Genomic DNA, 15,228 nt, shown 5'->3' with positions numbered 1-15,228 from the left:
TATATTAAAAATGTAATTTTCAATCCTTCGAATCCCATAAATAATCATTCTCACATCATCATCCACCATATCTAGAATTCTAAATATTTTCTTGCATGGATTCAAAACTCATAGTAAGAATGTGATTATATAATTTGTTTATGTTCTTGCATGGGTTCAAAACTCATAGTAAGAATGTGATTATATAATTTGTACAATTTTATTTCTTTGTTTTTATGTATTTCTTCCTTCCTTCTTTGTATTCTTATTATTTTTAATTTTCAATTACATATTATAATAAATTATTTTAGAAATGTAACTTCCATCCTTTGAAATCTTATAAATAACCATTCTCACATCATCATCCACCATATCTCATATTCTAAATACTATTTGTTTTGTTTATGTTCTTGTGGTAAGAGTGTGATTATATACTTTTTTTTTAGTTCTCTTATATTTTGTTCAAATTTATTTCCTTATTTTCAGGTATTTCTTCCTTCTTTATGTGTCTTCTTATAATTTTAATTTTCAATTACATATGTATTATAAATTTTTCGTGGCTGTAAAAACACAATTATTCACTCTCTCCCTGGTCCATTTAGCATTTAATTTCTAAAAATAATATTTATTTTTAATTAAGTAAAAATATAATTATGTATATTAATCTATACTTTAAATCCACACTTTACTACTAAATTGTAACTGAAATTACATAAATATGAATTGACTATTTTTCCATTCATTTTCATTCAAACACACTATAAATTATAACTGTAACTCCTCTAATTAAATTATTTTAGAAATGTAACGTTCATCCCTTGAAATCTTATAAATAACCATTCTCACATCATCATCCACCATATCTCAAATTCTAAATATTTTCTTTGTTTTGTTTATGTTCTTGCATGGGTTCAAAACTCATGGTAAGAGTGTGATTATATATTTTGTTAGATTTATCTTATATTTTGTTCATTTTTTTTATGTATTTCTTCCTTTCTTCTTATTATTTAATTTTCAATTACATATGTGTAATAAATTATTTTAGAAATGTAACTTCCATCCTTTAAAATCCTATAAATAACCATTCTCACATCATCATCAACTATATCTCATATTCTAAATATTTTTTTTGTTTTGTTTATGTTCTTGCTTGGGTTCAAAACTCATGGAAAGAGTGTGATTATATATTTTATTAGATTTATCTTATTTTGTTCAAATGTTATTTCTTTGTTTTTATGTATTTCTTTCTTCCTTCTTTGTCTTCTTCTTATTTTTAATTTTCAATTACATATGTATAATAAATTATTTAAGAAATGTAACTTCCATCTCTTGAAATCCTATTAATAACCATTCTCACATCATCATCCACGATATCTCAAATTCTAAATATTTTTTTTGTTTTGTTTATGTTCTTGCATGGGTTCATAACTCATGATATGAGTGTGATTATATATTTTGTTCGATTTATCTTATTTTGTTGAAATGTTTTTTTTTATGTATTTCTTCCTTCCTTCTTTGTCTTCTGATTATTTTTTAATTTTTAATTACATATTTATAATAAAATTTTGGCGGCTGTAAAAAACAATTATAAATGCAGATTCAACAATACTAAATTTCGATCAAAGCCCAATGAGGGAATGAAGCTAACAAAATCATCTCCATTCATGTATATTTATTTTATTTTTGAAAGTATGCAATGTTTCAACAAAATAAACTATTATAATCAAATTATTAAATAAAATTTTTAACTCTTTCTTACCTCCAAAAAATTTGTGATCATTATATTTATTTCTTTTGATCCAAAATATAATTGTATAAAGCTCATTATAATGTTTATTTAATTTAAAAATTTGTAATTTAATGATTTTCTATATAAAACACAATTTGATATTCCATTTCCAAAATTTTACAATAAAGAATAAATCGTTAGAATTTTACCTAGCAATATAGCTTAAACTAAGGTGAATATAAAAAAGATTAAAAAATAAATGAATCTTTGGGATGTTTTTATTGCATTTCATATGATTTATAGAAAATATATCTAATTGATACTTAAAAAATAATTTTGGAATTTAATAATTAAATGTTTTAGGTAAATTTGAACATCATAGTAAATTTATATTTTTATCATTAACAATAGTTTTTAAATAAGTGGTATATTTTGATATTGTATGATTTGAGTTAATAAAGTGTATTATTGACATTTACAAAATTTGTTTGTTATATATGTATTTTTAGGGAGAATTTCAAAAATACATCATTTTCAATCTCATTTTTCAGAAATACCATTTTTTTTTAAACTATTAAAAAATCTTCTTATGAAATTCTAATAGTTTTATGATTATTATATAAACTAAAATAAATTAACATAACTAATACAAACAACGGCGCATATCAAGATTCATGAGCGTTGAAGGATTCTCATCAATTAAAAAATAACAAATGGCAAAAAAATTAAGAGAGAATGTGAAAAATGTTTCAGTTGAGAAATCTTGAGAAACGACACATGACATAATCTAATTGTTTAATTTTTTTTCTTTTTAAAGAAATAATAATTTTCAATTAAAAATATATATTGAGATATACACTCGGTATCAACTGATGCAGGTGCTCTTCTTAGTGCACACAAAAACACATTTTTCGGATATAGAGATAGTAACGACGAATGATTTTCTCTAGAAAAACTATTCTCTATTTTGAATTGTTAGAACTTTTTATTTTTGGTTTTATTTTAGCCGCTTTATTTTTTATTTTCAGTTTAAATTCTAAAAATTGTTTTATAAATCTTTTCCCGTAGTTTTCAATCTCTTTTTACCTATGGAAGTTATAGAATACATGTAAAACTCTCTCTAAAACAAGTTTCATGATTTTAACTTAATATAATAAGTTTTGGTTGGCGAAAAAAAAATTCTTACACAGTCGAGTATTAGATGCGAATTAGAATTCTTGAGCTAGCTGAGTTAAGTCTATTAGTAATATCGAGAGAGTATGATTAGTGATTCGTCCCACTTATAGCTTTATTGGTATGCAGCTCGACCATTAGGGATGGACTAACGTTGTGGCTTTGTACCTGAAATAGGTCTGTATCAAGACTAACATTATAATGTGTTAATGGAAATAAAGCTCCACATTGATTAGACTATGTTAATTTCACATAATACTATTCCAATACGACAGCTTACCTACATATTACAGATAGAATGCGATTCGTTTCCTTCTTGCATTTGACTATCTTCTTCATAAAATTAACTCTTTTAATTAATCTTGTATGGGCTCTCTTGTCAATGACAAGAATCTCAGTTTTATCTCCTTGGATTTCAACCCTTTAACCAATAAGGGAATTTGTAGATGAAATGTCATTATCTAAGAAATCTATTGTACAAAAAAAAGATGTGTCTGTCGGTGTGTTTTAATGTAGACTCTTTAAGTCTTTCATCGGTCGAGTCTTCCAGACTCTTCTCCTTATATTTTTTTACTTCGGCTTCATTGCAATTATGGAACATACTCCATATGAAAAATAGAATTTTAATGACTTTAAAAGTTATGTAAAATATGTTGTTATTCAATCAAAATATTTTAAAACTCTTTTAAAATTTGGTGTTATTAGTTGTGGATTTATAAAAAGTAATCTAAAATCTTGATAAATCTAGTGTTATTGGATTAAGAGTTTTATAAAGTCATTAAAAGTTTTATGTTATTCAAACAAAACAAAAGAATTTTGGATTGTTAATAAATTCAAATATTATGTTATTGGTTTAAGATTTTATATTATTTTCTTTATAAAAAAAGTCATGAAAACTCTCTCATCAAATAGAGAGATTTGTGAATCATAATCCATGACTTTTTGGTGTTCTTTTGCTCAGTGGCCTCAGCTTCGATGGCTTTTCTTCTCCGCATCCCACACTCCTCTCCGCTGCCCCAGAACAAAGGTGATACAAAAAAATCCAAGTTTGATTGGCATATTGGAAAACAAAAAAAACGGCTTTGATCATAGAAGAACACGAGCAACATCACTTGCTTCGCAGATGAGAACATGTTTTCCTCCATTCAGATTATAAGCAAACTCGTGTTCGGCCTTTTCATATTCATCCTTCACATATAAAGCAGTTGCCTCTGCTTTTTTAGCATCTACAAAGGCGACACAACGTCCCCCGAAACCTGCACCATTGAACCGAGCACCATATACAGTAACTCATTTTTTTTTTTTTGACATCCTACACCAAAACTCAATTAAGGGGGAGTGTTAAACATAATTGAGTTTTGTATAACATAAAGTTACGTACGTTAAGAGTCATGATTTATATGTTGTGTCTTATGAAGAGTCATGTCTTTTCTTATTACACAACACAATGTTTCACTCGTAAAAATACAGATCAAGTCTCTATTTCCTGCAATACAAAAGTCTGTAATACAATTCAGTTTCTCATATCAATAAAGTTGCGTGTTTGATTAAAGAGAGAATCGTTTATTATTATGTTCTTTACTCTATCTCTCATACTCTGTTTTTTTTTGTTGTTGATAAAAGCCAAAACCAACGAGTATGACTTTGGCGTTAGGGTTCTGGAGATTTTAACCTCCCACCATGTCTTCCTTGGTCTCTTTCTCTTAATATTTTTTTATCTATTTTTTGACAAAAGAGTTGAATAATCAAGAGAATATTGTCCAATATTTTTTGAGAAAGTTTGCAAAATTTTATGAAAGATTTTACAAGATTAGGAAATACAAATCAGCAAGATTATAAAAAACTTTCTAAACAATCTGTTAGAATCTTTCATTTTGCAAGATTATACTTTTATTTAAAGTCATTAAAATTCTCATTAAATCCCAAACCAATACCTCCCCTAAATCTTTCATCGGTCGAGTCTTCGAGACTCTTCTCCTTATATTTTTCTACTTTGGCTTCATTGCAATTATGGAACATACTCCATATGAAAAATATTACCAACCACAGAAATTCAAATTTTCAAAAGTTGATATATCTTTTGAATATGAATTGATGTTATGTTGGACCACGTACCTGTTACGTCTTTTATTGCACGAGCTAAAATATAAAATTTTGTGGATACAGTTCAATCTTTCTCTTATGGCTTAAAAAGAATTTGCGTTCGTTTCAAAAATTCACACACGTTACGGCATCATGTATATAGACTTGGATGATAACATATTAACAATGGCCAATAGATTTGTAATGACATGATATCATATTAACTCTTGAGTATGTCTAATTTATTAGTTTAAATCTAAAGTTACATTAGCAATATAAAACGAAAAATAAAAAGACTCTTATATTCATATACATAAACGATTGTAAAAATACATCATTTAAACTAAAATAGATGGAGTATTAAACTAACTACAAATGCTGTAAAGTAAATAAGACAAAAGTGACTGATGCTTAAGAAGAATTAAAAGTCTCAGGTGGTAAATTCTGCTCCGGAGAGTTCCGACACACCGGACAAGTCCCATTCAACTTCAGCCACTCGTCAATGCAATCAGCGTGAAAACAATGCTGACACGGTGGTATTGTCCTAAGTGTCTCCTTTGGTTCGTACTCCGATAGACAAATGGCACACGTCGAATCGTCTATTTTGGGCAGCCTTTTGCTCTCTCCCAATACTATTTTTGGGTACGACTCTATAGTAGGCTCATCAAGACCCGTTACGATGACACGTGAATGCAAATAATGGGCTGTTTGAGCGCTGTTGATGATATCTGGTGGTGGGCTTGGGACGAGACGGCGTCGTTTGATGCACTCGTTGATTTTGCTATATACAAAACAGAAAAGACCAAATACGATTAAAGCTCCTGGGATCCCGGCACCGATGGCTATTGCGTAACGAGCTCTTCTCGGAATAGCTGAAAAATTAGGGGAATGAGAATTGATTAGAGGAAAATAATAATACTAAAAGCTAGTATGATTAATTATCTTTAATCATAACTAATATCATGTGTATTGAAAGAGACAAATGAAGAAAAAGAAGATAATGTGCTCTTTTAGTAAATGGGGTAACAATTAAAATCGTTGACTAACAGATAAAAGAAGTAGGGCAAAGTTAAGCAAATTAAAGTGGGAGATATACTAGTATAAGATAAAGTCAATGCATTGGAGCTTTCATTATGACGGCACCGACCCATTTGTCCACTTACCTAATTGTATCTCCCAACTTCGCACATTCGTCTCAATGAATGTGTGTGTTTTGTTTTTCTTAGTGAAAGTGAAAGTGAAAGTGAAAAGATGTAAGAAGAAAAGAGATATTTTAAGTCTTTTAAGATAGTTAAGGTTGAGGAAAAACAAAAACGCTTAGCTGATCATGCATGTGCCTTTCACATTCATAAGCTAGCTACTCAGTTAGCCTGATCATGTACGTACAGTGTATACGCATATAAAAATATTTTAGTTTAACCTACTGGTTCGTTCATTAGTCAATCTATCATGTTGAATAGTCTCATGTTGGTTTTAGTATTTAAACAATCAGAACGGACAAAACAATTGGTTATAACTTGTCATTCAACCAGATTTGTATAATCTACTTCTATATAGACACAAAGACTCATTCAACACACGAATTGCGTCATGGTCTACGTCAGTTTTTCGTCTTAATTAGTAATTATCTTCTTAAGCATCTGAAATTTTACTAAATAAAAAAGATGAAAAACTAATTTAATTTACCTGGTTTATGAACATCAGAGCAAATGGTTTCACGAGAAGAATTACTCTTAACCCCACACTTACCACCTCTACTCTCACACCTACTACATCTCGGAACCCTCCAAGTGAGCCAGAGGTTATCACTCAAATCCGAAGACGACACCATCTGCTCATAAAACGGCCACCTAACCGGAACATAAACCGTTTTCATCAACCGGCACGACTGAGACGACAAGTAGTACATCATCCTAGGCGAAGGAGTCGCAAACACCGTGCCGTTTTCATCGCTCAAGCACGTTATCGGATTCAACGGCTTATAACGGAGAAACTCCGAACTAGGACACTTGAAGAACGTGAACTGACGTGAGTAAACGCCACTAAACGGCGTCGTTGAGAGGTTCAGCTCTAAGATGCGTTGAGGAAGACAGTTATCGGGGTCGTTGATCCAAATCTGTTGAGCTACGTAATCTATCTCTTCTACGGGGAAGTTACCGGAGAACGGTAACGTTATGGTGGTTCGGTTGATATCGCACGTTAAGTCGAAGCCTTTGTCGTAACCGCAAGATTGTGATTGTCGAGGTTTTAGACGGAAAGGGAAACGGATGATCGGACTGTCACGGCGACAAACGGCGGTAGTGCATGTAACGGTGGCAGTGGTGGTCGTCGTCGGGATTAGGAGGGATGATATAATAAACAAGAGAGAGAATGATATTGTTTTTGTTAAATCCATTTTTTTTTCTTGGTTAGGTGTTGGAAACTAAAGCAGTGTGACCAAAACCTTTTTGTAATTGGAATGGAAGTGTTACGTAAGCATTTGTAGTAGTGTTTACTTATTTATTTTTCTTAGTAATAATTTCGTGTATTTATTACGTAGAATATTTTACACCATAATTACTGAGAAAGCATCTAAAGTTTTTGAGGTTTTAAAATGAATGTATTAATGGATTTATAGATGAAAAAATCAAAATGTAGAAAAAGAAAATTGATTGTTTGAGTCGTAATGTTGAACTAAGTTTTGTGTTTTTGTTTATGTTATATAGTTATGTATTTTCATTGAAGTTTCGAATTTATGTTTAATTGAATTTTCTCTGACAATTAGGTGAGTGATAGATAACAAACGCAAGAAGATGTATATTATTAAAGTCAACTCTTTCCAAACAAGCGAGACTGTATATATATTTCACTTTGTCACAAGTTAAGACTATGACTATGACTACAATTTCCAAGAATTTCTAGTAGCCTGAGCATAATACATGATGCGACTACAATATTGTATATTTACATGATTATGATTGATTCATAAGAAAAATATTTGCATTGAATGAAAAGTCAAATATCAGATTAATTTACGAAACATTTACTCTCTTTAACTAATGAGTTCCATAATGACATTTGACCTCTTCTCCGTCTATGAGCTTTATCGCCTTATCCACTGCATCAAGAGGTAGATTAATCAACTCTAATGTCTTTTCCCAAATTTCTAAATGGTTCCCTTGCATGCGCTGTTCATGTCCATTTTTTTTTAGAATTTTTGTGCTCGTGAAAAGATAAACACGCATGCCGTTATCAAATTTCGATAGTCTTAAACGGCTCTTAACATGGAGATATATATATTTGGTGATGTTCAATTATTTTAATTTAAATCTCACACAAAAAGGTATAACGTTAATCTTTGATTCTTCTTTCAAATATCTAAAATTTCAAAACTAAAATTGGTTTCTTCAAGGAGAATTTTCAAAAACTCATAATAATCTTGGTCTGACCATGGTATACACATATTGTGATTTTCTTCAACTTTGGAATAATGAACAGTATTTGGACGACCATAAGTGAATACCCTACCTCAGTGGAAGTACGCAGAAAATATGGAAATTCAAATGCCATTTGATTACAAAACAAATTCTTCATGGATTGTTCCAAAACACACAAAAAATGAATAATTTACTCACACAACCGCTTTAAGAAATTGGAGACCGTAAGGACAAATAATTTTGCAACCCATTATTATTTATTGAATTGTGTCTTTTGAAAAGGAATTGTGTATAAGAGGTTTCAGCTGATCTCTATCTTATATAGTATGTATATATATTAACTCACTAATGAACAATAGATTTGGATAACTCATTTTGGCATCCCTACTTGCTCTATGTACATAGCATTTTTAACCTAAAGTCTTCCTAATCAGACTTTCATGCATTAATGGAAATGCTTTTGTCTACCTAATTAATCGAATGGCATGTAGTATACGGCTCTTAACATCAAGACAAAGACATCGTACTGGCATGTGATGATTACTTACTGAGCTTAATTACTTTGAAGATGCGTTAAGAAAAACGCATTGTATCACAAACTAAATAAAAACACCAAAGAATTTTGTCTTGTCCTAACAAATTAGAGAGAGCCCTTCTTCTTCTACTGCGTAGTTTTCATCTTCTTCTTCCCCTTGATCTCCATCTTATCCATCGCAGCCTTCTCCAATACTATAAAGTAGTATAAACAAGGAAATCAATGAGAGGTTATAATTTTGCAAGAGTAACTGGCAAAATAAATAAAATAAAAATTAAGACGCAAGAGCAAATATATGTACAGTACATGGATTTCCATAGCCAGTTCGGATTCCTTTAAGGTTTGATGGCAAAACACAATCAACTACTATATTCCATCCATCAGCTCTTCCACTTTTTTTTTTGAAATTTATCAGCTCTTCCACTTAGTTCCTGCGCCTCCTCTACACATCCTTTTCCCACAAATATTGATTACAACATTGCTGTAAAATTCAACAGAGACAAGTTTTTTGGTCACAAATTCACAACTGGCTGTGTCACAAATTGGAAGAATGAAGGGTCACAAACCATTGGCGACGTGGATTCCCGTGGACAGAAACAAGCGTGACCTCTCCACAAGAAGAGAAATGATTACATAGCTCGATGTGGACATCAATTGCAGGCAGCAGAGATGGTATGTCAGAAACCGAAACCAAAAACCTATTGCAGGAGAGAATATATTAATTATATAGCATGATCACAAATCAAGAGCACATCTTACAGATAGATATCCACAAAAATGGAGATAATAATATTAATTTTTCAACTGTTCTGTATTTTCTGTCCGTACGACCGTCGATGTATATAACTAATTAAGAACAAACTATTGGGCCTTGAATTTAGTTCACGCCCAGACTAAGACGTTAAGTATGATGCAACGCCTAGTGCTTAGAACGCCTAATCGGAATTTAGACAGTTTTAAGCGGTTTAGGCGTTTATATTGTAAACTAATATATATCTGATATTATATATATAATTATACAAAAATATGTATAAGAATAATAAAAATATTAAATCAAAAACAAAAAAATAGATAGAAACATTATTTGAATTCATTTTAAATAACATATTAAACATTTATAATTATGTTTATAGAAATAAACCTTATAAAAAATTTTAAATTTGTGTAATTAAAAATTTTAAAAATACACTAAAATGATGATACTACAATTTTAGGCGGTCAAAACGGTCGTCTAGGCGGTGCTATAGCGCCTAACGCCTAGACGGGACGGAGGCAGATGCCTAGAACGCTTTTTCGAACACTGCATACAATTATGATTGAAACATTCGCACTGAACGAATAATAATACTCTAGTCACAAATTAATTGGAACATCTTGACCTTCTATAAGCCTTTCCACTACATCAAGAGGAAGACCTATTAGGAGATTTCGGAGATTAAGAAATCGAGTTAAATGGAAAGTTAACATTTATGTAATATTCTCCTATTGCAAAATAAGTAGATTTACCATTATTGAATATGTAAAGAACTTGTTAGATAAGTTATATCTTTTGTATAAATATAAACCTAGAGGCTAATAAATAAAATGAGATAAACTATTATACTACTAAGATTTCCTCCAAATTTATCAAGACCAATCATGTCTAGTGTCTTTTCCCAAACTTTGCTCGCTGTTTCTACGTTGTGAGCTTCTTCGGAACAATTTGTGGGTTTGCAATTTTGAGATATGAATAACGTGCAAACAGATTTCTCATTGGTTTTTAGCTTTTGGTAATGTTGTGGAATCTGAGGATCTGTCGCTGAGAAGAGTGAGCTTCTACAACCTTCTTGTGATGAAAATATGAAATATGGCAGGGCTGAGTAAAGTTTTTGGATGAATCTTGGAAGATCTCTCGTCTGCGGAATTTGAGACATGTCAAAATGTTACATTTATATATGCAATATTGGATTTGATTGTTTATGTGCTTTTGTTTGTGATCCAAACACAATTTACGCGGTATAATTAAAAATAAATAAATAAACAAAAAAGAAGGTAAACACAAACAAATATTTGGCGGCTAAGCTTGACCCCCCCAGAACTGCTATTCTCTCCTGGTCTGAACTGCTTTCCTGGGTCAGAGCGTCCTCTTCACGTTCACCTTCACTCCTTCGCAAGCTCGTTGCCCAAGCCACCATCTACACAATCTGGAAACAAAGGAACAATCTCATCCACAACAATCAAGCAATCTCACCGTCTGTTATCTTCCGAATGCTCGACAAAGACATCCGGAATATCATCCATTCTAGGAGTCATCGTAAACGGTTCTCTCATTTGATGGAGTTCTGGTTAGTGTAAATCTCGCAGTGTGAGATTTTTCCCAAATTTGTTCTCCTTGTTTTATTCTTTTGCCAAGGAGTCAAAAGCCATAGGCTATTTTGTAATAGCCAAACTTTTCATTAAATTTATAATGATATTTACAGTTAAGCAAAAAAAAAAAAAAAAACAAATATTTTAGGTTTTCCATATACATACTTACACCATTTGTTTGGACAACACCGGGAGATAAAGAGACGACGCTAATGCCGGTCTCTATAGGCAGTTTTTTGAAAATAATATTGTTAAACATAACCTGACGGTACGGTTGAAAAGAACAAGAAAATGTAATACGTTTTAGACTATAGAAAAATCTATCAATTCAAAAATGCTATATGTTCATCTATATGGAATAAAGTTTACCTGAGCGAGTTTGCTGCTCGAGTATCCTATCAAGCTTGAAAGCTTTCGTTTACCAGAAACAACATTCATGTCATTCGGATTGACAAAACCAACATAATGCATCTACAAAACCAAAACCCAACAAAGCATATATAATCACATGGAGAAACATAGGGCAGTGAAACATATTTAGCAAAACGTTTTGATTTCATGATCGATTGATGATACTTACAACAGAATTGACGTTAATGATTCGACTTCCGAAAGCTCGGATTAGCGAAGGCAAAAGAAGTAGTGAAAGCAACGCTGGAGCTAAATGGTTCATTTGCATGTGTCGAATTACCATCTTTTGAGAATCTTTGTGCCCCTGCAAAATCAATGTTACAGGTTGAAATGTGCATTTAAATTTGCGTTTTAACATTTAGGTTCGATTTAAAAATATTTGATGACATTTGCATCTGCGTTTTGCAAAAGCAAAATTTTCCATTGGCGTTAATTTGCATTTGATTTTGCTATTGTATCTGAGCCTATTATAGGGTAGAAAAATAACGCTATCGTATGTGGGATATCTACCATAGCTGCCGATGTCATAGCATTTATGAATTTGCTATGTATTACATATGATAGCATATTTTCTGCGCTAAAAATGTACGTCTTTCTTGTAGTGTTCATTTTCACTAATCCAATCTATTAGAGAGGGATCAATCTTAACATTATAGAGATAAGTTAATAAAGAATCACTAGTATATATAGTTCTTACAAGCATTTTCTTTACAAAGTTTAATAGAAATTAACTTCACTAGATTTTTCAAATAATTTAAAATAGCCATGATGACATGTAGATGTACTATAAATAAAGCTGATAGAAACTGATCAAAAAGATTACCTCAATATTAAGTGGGAGTCCCTTACCACTAGCAGACCACTTGGTCTGCCGTTGTTGAATCAGCTCATAAGCTGCTGTTATGTTCCTCATTACCATAACAACATGAGCACCAGCCTCTAAAAGTTGCCTGCAAACTCTCACAAAAAAAAAAAAAAAAATCAAAAACAATATGAGGTGCCATAGAAAACTTATATTAAAAAAAAGTCTTTGTTTCTTTTTTTTTTTCAACCAAACATTAATTAAATTAAAAGATAACTCCAAAATTGGTTGCCCAAACCGGAAGAAAAGAGTTTACAAAAGAAATTTCAGAAAGTAAAGATCTCGAAGAACGGGCTAGACAATCTGCCCTTACGTTGAGCTCTCGAGTGATCCTGGTGAGGGAGAAGGAAGGAAAGCGTGATCTGAGCAAAAATAACTCCTCCAACAAAGGCGAAAAAACTGGCCAATCATCAGGCGTCTGCACCATCGCCACCAATTCTGCACAATCTGTCTCGAAGCTCTGGCAGACAACTCCCGCCGCCAATAGTGACTCCATAGCCCAGATCAAGGCTTGTAGCTCTGCATTTAAGGATGTAGGACCGCGCCTCTGACTCCGTGATCCCAGAAGAAGCGTCGAATCTTCATCACTACAATACCACCACCCCAGACCCTGCAGAGGATCTGAATCTTTCCATGAACCATCAATCTGACATCGAGGAAACGCCCCCATATCCTCCAACAGAGGCGTAGTAGGCAAATAACTGTCCGAGTAAGATTTGGCCGCCTCCCACAGTACTTTATCATTATTCGCCTGAATTAAAATCTCCAACGGCTCGGCGTCTAACCCCTGAAAAACTTTTTTATTCCTGTTTTTCCATAGTGACCAAAGAATCCAGGGAAGACGAAGAGCTACATCAGGATCCCCCGACTGAGAAGCTGCCCGCCAGAAAATAAAATCTAAATTTGCATAGATTAAAGCATATGGAAAACCATCTGGAACTAACAAAACCGGTGACAACCCCCAATCATCGCGCGAGCGAGGGCACTCAAAAAGAGCATGATTAATAGTCTCTGGTGCAGACTCACACCGTTTGCATAGAGTATCACACCGGACACCCCTATACGCAAGTCGTTCTAACACTGGGAGAGTGCCCGAAACAATCTGCCAGAAAAAATGTTGGACCTTCGGGGTAACATCAAGTTTCCACGACTGGGCCCTAAGGGCCATACAAGTCGGCCCGTATTCGACTTCCATCATTAATTCTCTGGCTAGCCGATAACCTGATTTAACCGTATACTTCCCTGACTTGGTAAAGTGCCATACTAATCGATCCGGTTGCTGGACTTTGCTGACCGTCATACTCCGAATAATCGGTATATCCCCCGGATCCAGAAACTCCTCCAGAGTAGGCAAATGCCAATCCTTCGTAACATGATTAATTAAGTGGTTCACCATCAAACTCGGTAACCAGAGTCTTCCCTGACCATTTGCTGGACGTGGTCGAATATCTGGTATCCATGGGTCTCGCCAAACCGAAATAGAACAATCCGAGCCTACCACCCACCGAGCTCCATGTTCCACCAATCCCTTAATTGAAAAAATACTCCTCCAAGCGAAGGAGGGGTTATATGGTTTTTTGGCCATAAGAGGGTGTTTATTCCTAAAATATCGGCCTTTCAACACCCGAGCCATTAAGGATGTTGGATGTTGGATTAACCGCCAATACTGTTTCGCTAACATAGCATCATTAAATTGTTCCAGGGCTCTGAAACGTAGGCCCCCTTCACACTTATCCTTACATAATTTATCCCAGGCCACCCAATGTAGGCCACGAGCCCTATCATTGGATTTCCACCAAAAAGTGGAAATAGCACTCGTTAATTTAGATGTCAACTCTTGCGGCAATTTATAGCAGGACATCACATAAGTAGGAAGTGCCAACGCCACTGATTTAATCATAATCTCCTTACCACCTTTCGATAAAAGCTTTGCATTCCAACCATTGACTCGGTCATCCAACCGATCCTTGACATATCCAAAAACCTTCATTTTTGAACCATGGAGGCTTTCAGGAATGCCCAAATAAGAGCCCATACCTCCCCCTTTAGAAATACCAATAACTGACTTCAACTGATCCATTATCTCAGAAGGAACCTTCTTACCAAACATTATAGAAAATTTCTCTAAATTAACCTCTTGCCCTGAGGGTTTACCATAATTTCTGATAATTTCCATGACCGTGTGACATTCAGTCGCCTCTGCTTTACAGAAAAACAGACTGTCATCAGCAAACAACAAATGCGAAATGGTAAGACTATCGCGAGCGATTGAGATACCCGTTAGTTTCTTCTCCTGTTCTGCCTTTTTAATATTCGCAATCGGAACCTCCGTGCAAAGTATAAACAAATACGGTGACAACGGATCCCCCTGACGCAGACCTCTCTGTGGTTTAATAAAAACCCGGGGTTGACCATTGAGAAGAACTTGATATGACATCGAGGATACACACCACATGATCCAGGAAATCCATTTCCTATCAAACCCTAGCTTAACCATAACCGCTTCTAAAAAATCTCATTCCACACGATCATAAGCCTTACTCATGTCCGTTTTGAAGGCCAGAAACTCCGACTTACACCTTCGATTAGTATTTAACCCATGAAACATTTCCTGCGCAACCAAAAAGTTATCTGTAATTAAGCGACCCGAAACAAAAGCCGACTGAGTTTCGGAAACCAGGGATGGGAGGAACCG

At 33.4% G+C, this 15,228-nt stretch overlaps 1 protein-coding gene, 3 long non-coding RNA genes and 1 pseudogene across 5 annotated transcripts; 1 reads left to right on the top strand and 4 right to left on the bottom strand.

Annotated features, from left to right (window-relative positions):
• Positions 1-3,869: 3,869 nt before the first annotated feature.
• LOC109130564 (uncharacterized) lies at positions 3,870-4,636 on the bottom strand. Of its 2 annotated transcripts, XR_015589522.1 has the most exons (3): positions 4,478-4,636; positions 4,263-4,382; positions 3,870-4,137 (listed from the first exon to the last, which is right to left on the bottom strand). It is a non-coding gene; the product is annotated as an uncharacterized LOC109130564 (long non-coding RNA). The 2 variants fall into 2 exon arrangements; XR_002036488.2 differs by having other exon boundaries at positions 4,263-4,636.
• Positions 4,637-5,249: 613 nt separating this feature from the next.
• On the bottom strand, positions 5,250-7,596 carry LOC104761321 (RING-H2 finger protein ATL20). The gene is made up of 2 exons (XM_010484393.2): positions 6,650-7,596; positions 5,250-5,835 (listed from the first exon to the last, which is right to left on the bottom strand). The coding sequence occupies exons 1-2, from the start codon at positions 7,356-7,358 to the stop codon at positions 5,375-5,377; spliced, it is 1,170 nt and encodes a 389-aa protein (XP_010482695.2). The 5' UTR covers positions 7,359-7,596; the 3' UTR covers positions 5,250-5,374.
• A 402-nt stretch (positions 7,597-7,998) lies between these two features.
• On the bottom strand, positions 7,999-15,030 carry LOC147922952 (uncharacterized; annotated as a pseudogene).
• LOC147922953 (uncharacterized) lies at positions 8,955-9,815 on the top strand. The gene is made up of 2 exons (XR_015589434.1): positions 8,955-9,254; positions 9,412-9,815. It is a non-coding gene; the product is annotated as an uncharacterized LOC147922953 (long non-coding RNA).
• LOC104761320 (uncharacterized) lies at positions 8,973-9,609 on the bottom strand. The gene is made up of 3 exons (XR_002036486.2): positions 9,481-9,609; positions 9,221-9,395; positions 8,973-9,108 (listed from the first exon to the last, which is right to left on the bottom strand). It is a non-coding gene; the product is annotated as an uncharacterized LOC104761320 (long non-coding RNA).
• Positions 15,031-15,228: the final 198 nt, after the last annotated feature.

The sequence above is a fragment of the Camelina sativa genome, chromosome 18 (genome assembly GCF_030686135.1).
Source record: "Camelina sativa cultivar CO46 ecotype springtype chromosome 18, ASM3068613v1".
Classification (NCBI taxonomy): domain Eukaryota; kingdom Viridiplantae; phylum Streptophyta; class Magnoliopsida; order Brassicales; family Brassicaceae; genus Camelina; species Camelina sativa.
The sequence above is the reverse complement of the archived record's forward strand: the minus strand, read 5'-3'. Positions and strand labels throughout refer to the sequence as shown.